An 11,175-nucleotide genomic window follows, 5' to 3' on the forward strand; every position below is an offset into this window, starting at 1 on the left:
CATGTAAAATGATTTAGGATTTGCAGTGTCACATAAAAAAAATTACGTACATTGAATGAATAATCAGCTTATAATCTCAAGAAAGCAAAATGTACTTGGATCTTCACAAAGAGGTTTTACTCAACAACAAAACATAAGCTCTACTTGTCAACCTGCCCAAGAAATTTGACACATAGTAATCCTTAACTAGCATAGAAAATGAAACTGCGCATATAGAGGAACAACATGGAAGAGGTCATTCACAAACATTACAGTTACAAACATATGCCTATCATTATCAGCGGTTGGACAGAAAGCAACTAACTTTCTGAGGGTAAGCATAGGCTGAAATGAATGCCACTGCCACCTGTTTCTTTTCAAGCATACTCAGGGTTACAAAGTTGCATACAAAAGGAGTTGTTACCATCAACTATGCAGAACACGATTTATAAGGTAAGTCAACATGAAGACCAAACCTGATTACTTGGAATCAGGTGGCATAGCAACCTAATAACCTAACCTGCCTACTTGACACTTGATACAACCAACAGCAAGAACCATCTTCATGCTGCAGCTTTGTCAACGATGTACTGCAAAAATATGAAGTCGGAGTTAGTGAGAGGTCAAGATGAGATACAGTATCTTTGATCACATCTAATTCGACCAAGTTTATGATACAAAAGCTAGATGATACCTACAATTTTGATAAGCAATCAACTGTTAACTTCATCCTGTTGAGCAATATAGCTTTTGCTTCACTTTGTTTTTCTAGCCAGGAAAGTTTCAGGCACAGATGCTGGATCAAGTTCCCAGTAACCACAGAGTTTGTCGCCTTCATTTGTCATGCGGTATGAAGGAATCTGATGTGAGAACATCATCATGTCACTTCTTAGTATTTTCAAGCCACTTGTAGATTCACCCTTCCTCTCTAGCATGAATACAGTACTAAAACCATCCACTTTTGTGAGATAGGACAATGTTAGAGAGGCAGCAGAAATCTCCAGGACCTCCACAAGATCATATTCACAGCTTTTAAAATTTTCAAAGCTCCAGCCACGATTCCAGTTCTTGTATACAGCCCATACCTGGCCAACACGAGGAAGAATTTCATACTTCTTTCCTTTACTAACCGTTGTCACTTCCATGATATGAGAGAAGACACTTGTGCAATCATAGTTGTCACTTTGACTGCTAACTCTGAATATTCCACAGCTAGCAGTTAGACCATTTTTCACCAAACGCTTCTCCGTCTCTCCACATGGACAGTACTCAAGCCATCTTATGCGGATTGTGAGGTCATCTTGATCAACTTTCTTTATGAAGGCATAGTACTTTGGGAACTTGTCGGTCTCACAATAGAGTGCCCAAATTTGTCCACTCTTGAAATTGTCAAATGACCTTATATCACCAAAGTTGAAAAACTCTGGTTCAGGATACACAAAAGTTGCTGGAGATTCAGATTGAAAGCTATCATCCCATTGGTCAACAGTATGAGCATCAATTACAGAAGCCTCTGAGCCATTATCGTGCTTGCCATCTGCATTGATATTTGGTTTCTTCACTCCATTGTGAACATTACCTTCATTTGTAGCAGTGCTATCCAGACCCTCTTTGGTCTTACCAGCAGGCATTTCACACTTAAAAGAGTCTCTGGTAGACGAAACATTGCCTCCAATATTACCTTCTTGAGTGCTACTCCTGTTAAGGTCTGCAGACGAAGATGCTTCTTCCATGTTAGAAGGCATAGATGCAGGATCCAGCTCAAGGGCGCCATTAGGGATATGTGGCTTATCAACTTCTGACAACCTATGAAAAGGGATGTTGTGTGAAAACCTTAGTGTGTCACCACCAGGAATCAAATATGGTTCTTTCTTGTCCGACCGCACAAACAGGCTAACAAAACCTTTAACCTTTACTAAGGGAGTGACGAATGTGCCAATGCCCACAGCAAAGTCTGATTTTATTTCTACAATGTCATAGCTGTAGTTCTTATGGTCACTAGAACTTGAACTCTGGTTGATGTCACATCTCCTCAATAGGGCCCATACTTCGCCTTTCACTGGATAAATCTCATAGCTGTTTCTCTTCTTTCCTTTTGTCCAAGAAACTACATGGGAAAACATTTTTCTATCTTCTGTTAAGATTGTTTTCCCAATTCTGAAACGACCACAAGCAACAGGCATGTCCTTAGAATACCATGCCTTCTCAGCATCATTCAGAGGATCAAACTCTAGCCAACTGAACCACAACATGAAGTTTTGGTGAACCTGCTTAATTCGAGCATAGTACCTTGGCATGAAATCACTGTCATCATAAACAGCCCATATTTGATCAGCTTTGAATTGAGTTGCATTCCTATTTTCCTCAAAGTCATAAAATTCTGGATCTGGATACGAGACATCACCGTCACAAGGAATACTATTGACCACAGAACTAGCAACGCCATCTCTTCCAGAGTTGCGCATTTCCTCTTTTTTGCTTGCTCCTTGTTTCTCATCCAAGCCATTGACCACCTCCACATTTTCATTTGGAGTCTTTGTAATTGGAATACTGCATGCTTGTGTGGTGTACACATTACCATCTTCGTGTACTGTTCCACCATTCTTGTAAGCATTGCTTGAAGAGTATCCTGTCCTTATCCTTTTGGCCACAGGAGAATCATGAATATTATCACTGCCTTTTCTACAACCACCACTGCCATCTTCATTACTGACATTATTTTCCTGCTGGCTTGATCTCTGAGGATTCTGCCCTGTTTTCACTGCACCATTAGCATCCTTCATTATCCCTTTTCCCATGTTTGCAGGTGAAACTTTATCAGAATTTGCAAGTGGTGACCCAGTTCTGCTTGAACCATTTTCTTTATTAAGTGATGCTCTTGGTACATTCATGTTAGTACATGTCCTGGCATTAGCTGTGACATTACTGTCTGACATTCCCATACTGTTAAGATTAATTGATCCTTCATTAAAACTGGGTTTCTGCAACTGAACTTGCTGATTAACAGGAGAAGTTTGCTGACTAGGAAAATGCTGAGACTGTATTCCCCTTTTCTGCATGTTTGTCGGTGAAAGTTTAGCAGAAGACACAAATGGCAATTCAGTTCTATCTGCACCATCTTTTTCTTTGAATGCTGCACTTGATACCTTTGTGCTTTCTGTGGCCTCTTTACTGTTAGGATCGCCTAGACCCTCAGAGCTCATAACATTTGTTGGTACTGCACTGGTTGGACGCCTCTGAGACTGCTGTCGTTGGTCATCAGTTGGAGTTTGCTGATTAGGAACATCCTGAGATTGCTGCGCATATGGCGATTCAGTTCTACCTGCACCATTTTGTTTTTTGGATGGTGCTCTTGATACTTTTGTGCTATCTGTGGCTCCTTTATTGTTAGGGTCACCTACACCCTCAGAGCTCGTGGCATTCTTTGATCCTGCACTGGGTGCACGTCTCTGAGAGTGCTGTTGTTGGTTAGCAGCAGGAGTTTGCTGATTAGGAACATTCTGAGATTGCTGTTGCTGGTGAGCGGGATGGGTCCAACCAGGAAAACTCTGATTGTTTTGTCCCTGGTTAGTAACATGAGCTTGCTGACTAGGAGGGAACTTTTGCGGCTGCATCCCATATCCACTCCATGGATTGTCCACTCCAGCAGGAACAGGTTTCTTGGACAAATCATAGGCAAGGAAAGACCTTGAACAGATTCGGCAGAGGACAAACCTCATAAGCAAGCTAGAAGGATACTGGTATTTTGTTCCACAAGTCAAGCAAATAGTCCAGAAACTGGATAATCCACTTGACTTTCCAGCCTGTTGCTGTGGATTCTTCTGGGTTTGTGGAGCACCAAAGTTCTCCTTGTTATCCTTCTTATGAGCAGGATCAGTTTTCTTTGATGCCCGTGCCCGCTTCTTTGGCATTGGGGCAGAAGTTGCAAAAACTGCTTTCCTTTTATTGTCATGGGAAGAACGTTTTACATGGTCTGTCAGTGTCATGTAGGCTTCACCAATTAACTTAAAAGCAGCTTCAGCACCCGCAAATTTGTTCTTATCTGGATGAAGTAAAAGAGCAAGTTTGCGGTACTGTTTTTTAAGTACCATGTCATCTGCAGTTGGTTCTACTTGAAGAATTCCATACCAGTCTGTCTCCCCATTGATCTTAACAGAAGAAGAGCAATGAACTTCACAAACAGCAAGCAGCTGAGAAATATTTTCAAGGCCAGGAAAAAGCTGGTGAGCCTTGAGAGCCATCTTTTTGGCACCAGGAAAGTCTGCTTCATGCAGCTTTCTTTCAGACACATCCTTGGCTCTTGAAGCTTCTTCCTTGTTGCATTCCATTGTGGTGAACCAAGGAACAGAAATAGGCACTAAACTTGTGAAGTACTCTAAACAAGAACTCTATAATTCGTCTTTATCACAATCCTGCATAAGAATGACAAGATAGTTTTATTACCAACAATATCACTTGGACACAGAATTTCTGCTATGTGAAAGTGTGCAAGAATTTTTTTCTAACTTTAGAACTTGGCAACCTTAAGGTGAAAGAAAAAGGTAACACAAAATGTCTTGAGAATGAGCGTGTCATAGCCTCATAGGTGATAAGTGTCTAGACTTGTGTAGCATGTCATTGTGTCTCTGAACTTGCATAAGTATAGGTGCAAATCATACTTAAATAGCAATTGATGATCATGTAGTACTTTGAATATATTTAGGCTAGGCTCTACACAAATCAAATGAGGAGCCTGTAAATGTCCAATGACATTGTAAACTTCTTTTTATCCAAATATTAATCATCCAGCTGTTCTAAAGTTTTAGTACATCTTTTACCACAGTGAAAACCCAAAGAACTCCCAAAAACAAGGGTCAAGACATGGAGGCAACCTCTTTATATAATAAGAGTAAATTACTCTTTAGCTAACCAGACTTGTTCAAGTGTGTCATATAGGTTACTGTTCTCTAAATGTGCACCTCTGGGTCACTAAACTAAATTAAGCGAGTCACTCAACATCACCAACATGCCATGTCATCATTACCACACCACATCAGATGAGTGAGTCAGAGTAGTTATGTGTGGAAGCCCATGTCTGTTCTGCGTTCTTAAACTTCCCGTATACCCACATGGCCATATGTGGCCACCACTGAATAAAAACCTGTTCTAATTCCATGTTCACCCTATCTCCTTGATTCTAGCCAAATAACCCTCTATTTCCAAAGATCCCTTCCCCATCTCACATCATTTTTTCACTGAGAAACAATCTCTCACCAAATCCACCATCATCTTAACTACAAAAGGTCTAGCATTAGTACCACCAAAACAAAAGAAGAGTGCATCGTACTCTGTTCCTGATTTGTTTCATTACCCACCCATTCCCTACATACATATCGGTTTATTGGAGTGAAATAAGCCAACACAAGTGCCTGATTCGGTCACAGCATTTCGTTGAGCAGCTGAGGGACTTCCTCGCAAGTATCCAGGCAAGAACAGGCACAGCGCCCAGAAATCCAAAAGAAACAAAAGCATGCTGAGAGAGAAAGAGGAGGGTGGGAAGCAAGAAACGTACCGGGCATGATGGCAGCAGATGAGGCGGTGACCTGCTGATTCTTGCAGCACGCAGTGGTGGGAAATTTCTGCAAAGGGAACACCAACTGAAATGCTCAAAAAGTATACAGCACACATGTTTCCTTTATGCTCTTCTTGCCTAAAGCAACACGAACTCATGATAAGTTTCATCATAAACGAGCCAAACAACTACAGCACACAGCATATTGTCATAGGTTGAATAGTAAAAAAAAACAAGGCATGCAAGGGCACTCCCATGCTCCATACGTAACTATGCCAAGTTGCCGACACACCCATTCAACATGGCATGGCTGTTACGTGCAGTCAACCATTTAATTTAATTTAGTGATCTAGATGTGCAAATTACAAGGATGGTGACATATTTGACACACTTTAATATGCTAAGTAGCCTAGAGTGTAATCTGCTCCTTAATTAAGCTGAGACGCTGACTCGTCTATTGCCAAGATTCCTTCCCCTTCCCACATCAATTTCTTTTCACTGAGAAACAATCGCTCCCAAAATCCACCATCATCTTAACTACAGAAGGTCTATCATTAGTACCACCAAAACAAAAAGAAGAGTGCATGGCCCTCTGTTCCTGATTCGTTTCATTACCCACCCATTCCCTACAGACATCGGTATATTGGAGCGAAATAAACCAACATGTGTGCCCGATTCGGTCACAGCATTCGCCGAGCAGGTGAGGGACTTCCTCGCAAGTATCCAGGCAAGAACAGGCATGGCACCAGAAATCCAAAAGAAACAAAAACACCCTAAAAGAGAAAAAGGTGGGCCGGAAGCAAGAAACACACCAGGTACGATGGCGGTGGATGAGGCGGTGACCTGCTGATTCTCACAGCACACAGTGGTGGGAAATTTCTGCAAAGGAAACACCAACTGAAATGCTCAAAAAGAATACAGGTGTGCATCTTTCCTTTAAGCTCTTCTCGCCCAAAGCAACATGAACCCATGATAAGTTGCATTCATGATTAAGCCAAACAACTACAGCACACTGCCTAACTATACCCTGTAGAATACAACTTAGATATCAAATAATGCTACTCCCTCCGATCCAAATTAATTGACGCGATCTCTACACAATGTAAGTAAGATACTGTATAGAGTTGCGTCAATTAATTCAGATTGGAGGGAGTAAAATAAATCTCAAATTTTAAGCATGTCTTATCAGCTTAGCCCCCTCAGGATTATCCTTCAAGCTCCGCCACTGCTCCGTACATAACTAAGCTAATTTGCCAGCACAGCCATCATGGTTTTTATGCGCAGGTCACCCATTTAATTTAGTTTAGAGATCTAGATGTGTCTTTAAAAGGATGGCAACATATTTGACACACTTCAATATGCTTACAAGGGCGGGAACTGAGTAACGCACCAGGCACAATGGTGGCGGATGAGGCGGTGACCTGTCAGTTCTTGCCGTGCGCAGTGGTGTGAAATTTCTGCAAAGGAAACACCAACCAAAATGCTCAAAAAGTATACAGCATTCATCTTTCCTTTAAGCTCTTCTCACCGAACGCAAGATGAACCCATGATTAATTGCATTCATAATTGAGCCAAACAACTAGACATCACACTGTCTAACTATATCCTTTATAATACAACTTAGATATCAGATAATGCTCAAAAATTCTCAAATTTTAAGCATGTCTTGTCAGCTTAGCCTCCTGAACACTCTCATCTGAGCTCCGCCACTGCTCCATACATAACTAAGCTAATTCGCTGACACACCCATCAAAGCTTATTATGTGCAGCCACACATTTAATTAAGTTTAGTGATCCAGATGCGCAAATTAAAAGGATGGTGGCATATTTGACACACTTGTGCAATATGTTACGTGAGCTAGAGCGTAATCTGCTCTTTAATTTAAGCTGAGAGGCTGACTCCTCTGGTGCCGTGACCCCTGCCCCTTCCAGCACCATCTTTCCCCCAGTGAGAAAACATCTCTCCCCAAATCTACCATCATTTTGTCACTAGTACAAAATGTCCATCATTAGTACCAGCAAAACAGAGGAGAAGCGCATTGTCCTATGCTCCTGATTCATTTCACTACCCATCCATCCCATTCCCTACAGACATAGCAATAGATCTGGGCAAAATAAAGCACAGACATCCACGACTCAGTCACCGCATTTCATCGAGCAGGCGAGAACAGGCACGGCAGCCAGAGACCCAAAAGCAACAAAAACGCACTGAGAGAGAAAAAGGAGATGACTACAAGGGCGGGAACTGAGAAACGCACCGAGCACAATGGCGGTGGACGAGGCAGTGACCTGTGAGCTCCTGCCGTGTGCAGTGCCGGGATGTTTCTGCAGAGGAAACACCAACTGAAATGTTCAAAATGTGTACGGCAGGCATCTTTCCTTTATGCTCTTGTTGACAAAGCAAGACGAACGCATGATGAGTTTCATTCATAATTGGGCCAAACGACTGCAGCACACAGCATATGCCCGTAAGGTTGAATAAAAGAAAAAAAACAAGGCACTGTAAGGGGGCTCCCATGTTTTGTACCCATGGCAGAGCTTCCCTGTGACCAAGGGGGGCTTGGCCCCTGCCTAATCTAGCTTACATGTATCCTTAATAATACAATTTAGATATCAAATAATGCTGAAATTTGAAGCATGTCTAGTCAGCTTAGCCCCCTCAGCATCCTCGTTCGAGCTCCGCCACTACTCGGCGCATAAACATGACTAGGCTAAGTTGCTGACACACCCATTCAGCGTGGCAAGGTTGCTATGTGCAGTCATTCATTTAGTTTAGTTCAGCTTAGTTATCCAGATGTGCAAATTATAGGGATGGCGGCATATTTGACACAATAGTTCAGTGTGCCGCGATCCCTGCCCGTTCCCGTACCATTTTCCCCCGGTGAAAAAGCATCTATCCCCAAATCTAACATCCTCTTAATAACTAGTAGTACAAAGTGGCTGCCATTAGTAGCAGCAAAACACAGGGGGGCCGCACTGCCCTCTACTCCCGACCCGTTTCATTGCCCACCCATCCTATCCCCTGCAGACACGGCGACAGATCGGGGGCGAAATAGACGACGGCCGACCCCGATTCCGGCGCGGCATTTCGTCGAGCAGGCGAGGGCCGCCCTCGAACCCGCCCCCGCGCGGAGATCCAAAATCAGCGCGCAGACTCGCCGGGAGAGAAACGGGGATGCCCGCGGGGGGCGGCGCGGCGGGAACCGAGGAACGCACCTGGCGGAGCGGACGGGGCTGTGGCCTGCCGGCTCTCGCCGCGCGCGGTGGCGGGCGTGGGCGCGGCGGAGTGGAGGGTCGGAGTCGGCGCCCTGGTCCGTGGCTTCGCGCGCCGTCTGGGCGTGGGGAGGTGGCGGCAGATGGGTGTGGTGGTGGTTTTGGGGGTGAGGTGGGGATTTTGAGGGGTGGGAGGAGGGAAAGGGCGCGCGGTTTCCCTCCCCTCCCGGCGAAGAAAACATTTCGCCTCCGCGCGCTGGCGGCTGGCGCTACAGCCAGGGTGTGGATCCACAAGGAAAATTCAAGACCCCGGAGGCACGGATGGAGCGGCAACCAACCAAACCTGGCCAACTGGGCCGACCGCCCCTACATCCCGCCTTCAGCGAGGGCCTACGGAACCCTCCTCTCTGAAGGCGAGAGCGAGATGGGCCGGCCCAGTAGCGCGGGAAACCACAGCATCCCTTTTCTCGCTTCTTTATTCCCTTTCCTGATTTGCTTTCTATACTTTATATAAAATATTTTAAATATGCATATTACAAACAAAACTCTACAAGGAACATTTGGGAAATGTTAAAACGTGTGTAGAGAAAATGCTTGTCACACATCCAAAAATGTGTATCAAAAATTGATCACGTGTTTACAAAATGTTAATCGAGCCTTTGAGATAATTTTAACAGGTATTTGGAAAATGTTGATCAAGCATTCGAGAAATTTTAAAATTTTATAGCAAAAACAATGTTGACACTGTATTAAAAAATGGTGAATTTTTTTATCATGCATATAAAAATGTTGAAAAAGTATTTGAAAATGTTGAACATGTATTGGAAAAATGTTAAACTTGTATTTGAAAAATATTAATCAAACATTTTCAAAAAAATGATAAATGTGTGTAGAAAAAAATGATGACCATGTATTCAAAAAATATAAATCAAACATTTGAAAGATGTTAAACATGTATTAGAAAATTGTATTAGATATATTAAAAATGTGTATGGCAAAACAATGAAACCTGAGATAAACAATAAAGTGATGAAAAAACAAGAAGGAAAACAAAACCGAAAAAAAAACATAAACTAAAGAAAAAACATAGTGAAATCGAGAAAGAAAACCGAACAAAAACAACGAAAAAGAAATAAAATGAAAAATAATGAAAACCGTGAAAAATGGAGAAACCATGGTGGAAAACCAAAAAAACGGAAAACACAGTGCAAACCAGCTCATTTCGCCTAAAGTAGGCCACCTCCAACTAGCCTAGCACGAAACGGGCACGAGCCAAGTGGCTATGAGCGTTCTTGATCACCCTGGAAACTAGGGTTCGATCCCTGGGTCCCCCATTTTCTTCTTGAATTCGAACAAGTATTGAAAAAAAATATTGAACAAGTATTTAAAAAATGTTGAATGAGTATTAAAAAATGTTGCACAAGATATAAAAATGTTGAACAAGTATTTAAAATGTTGAATAAGTATTTGAAATGTTAAATAAGTATTTGAAATGTTGAACGAGTATTTGAAATAATTTAAATAAGTATTAAAAATGTTGAGTAATTTTTTGAGAAATGTTGAATAAGCGTTCGGACAATGTTGAACAAGTATTTAAAATGTTGAATAAGTATTTGAAATGTTGAACGAGTATTTGAAAAAAGTTAAATAAGTATTAAAAATGTTGAGTAATTTTTTGAGAAATGTTGAATAAGCGCTCGAACAATGTTGAACGTGTATAAAGAAATGTTAATCACTTATTAAAACTATTATTGACATATACGAAAATGTAGAATGAAAACGAAAACAAACATAAGAAAAAACATTCGACACGAAGAGAAGATGTCTATGCCCAGCCTCCGGGGGTCCACGCACACACGCAACACTCGACATGAAGAGAAGATGATAGCCCCGGAACTGTCGCGCAACACCATTCCGGCGATTGCCGTCCCTATACGTGGGCAATAGGAGCCGTCCATGTTCAGTTTCGTCCAACCGGTCGCCGACAACATCCACCTCGCAGAAACTCTTGAAGATGTAGGTGGGTGAAGTATAGGTGTTCTGGGCTGCACTGAATCCACCACCTGCTTCCCCTTCACCGGGGCATAGTTGGGTGAGTTCTGGAGGCCAATCAAAGAGTCAACATAGCCGAGCAGAATACGTCGAGATGCCTCCATCAGCGGTGCAGGTTTATCGTGCGTCAACTCATTCCGGACATGCCAGCAGCGTCATAATGTCATCATCAGCTCCATCTGCTGCGTCTCCGGCAGGTAACAGAGAGCTTGGGCAAGCCACTCTGTACCCATTCGTCGAAAGCTCGCCGCCGTTGGAATCCTCCATTGCTTGGCCATGGCTTGCCATAGCGCCACCGCCCTCGAACATCTACAAAAAGCATGAAAAGTATCCTCCAGTTCAGTAGCACAGAGGGGGCATTTGCCAGAGATTTCCAAGCC

At 42.8% G+C, this 11,175-nt stretch overlaps 1 protein-coding gene across 5 annotated transcripts; it reads right to left on the reverse strand.

Annotated features, from left to right (window-relative positions):
- Window positions 1-194: 194 nt before the first annotated feature.
- Window positions 195-9,016, reverse strand: LOC125544405 (uncharacterized). Of its 5 annotated transcripts, none has more exons than XM_087545453.1 (7): window positions 8,747-9,016; window positions 7,789-7,855; window positions 6,921-6,987; window positions 6,343-6,409; window positions 5,531-5,597; window positions 674-4,391; window positions 195-569 (listed from the first exon to the last, which is right to left on the reverse strand). In XM_087545453.1, exon 6 carries the CDS (start codon window positions 4,305-4,307, stop codon window positions 735-737), a length of 3,573 nt encoding a protein of 1,190 aa, XP_087401579.1. In that variant the 5' UTR covers window positions 4,308-4,391; window positions 5,531-5,597; window positions 6,343-6,409; window positions 6,921-6,987; window positions 7,789-7,855; window positions 8,747-9,016; the 3' UTR covers window positions 195-569; window positions 674-734. The 5 variants fall into 5 exon arrangements, with proteins under 5 accessions (XP_087401579.1, XP_087401574.1, XP_087401580.1 ...); XM_087545448.1 differs by having other exon boundaries at window positions 678-4,391; window positions 8,747-9,015; XM_087545454.1 differs by lacking the exon at window positions 7,789-7,855 and having other exon boundaries at window positions 678-4,391; window positions 8,747-9,015.
- Between the last annotated feature and the right edge of the window lie 2,159 nt (window positions 9,017-11,175).

This window comes from Triticum urartu, chromosome 1A, assembly GCF_056163025.1.
Source record: "Triticum urartu cultivar PI428250 chromosome 1A, HENAU_Tu73, whole genome shotgun sequence".
In the NCBI taxonomy this organism is placed as follows: domain Eukaryota; kingdom Viridiplantae; phylum Streptophyta; class Magnoliopsida; order Poales; family Poaceae; genus Triticum; species Triticum urartu.

Excerpts from the sequence above, each read along its gene's own strand:
- LOC125544405 (XM_087545453.1), bottom strand. The coding sequence starts at position 4,307 with ATGGAATGCAACAAGGAAGAAGCTTCAAGAGCCAAGGATGTGTCTGAA.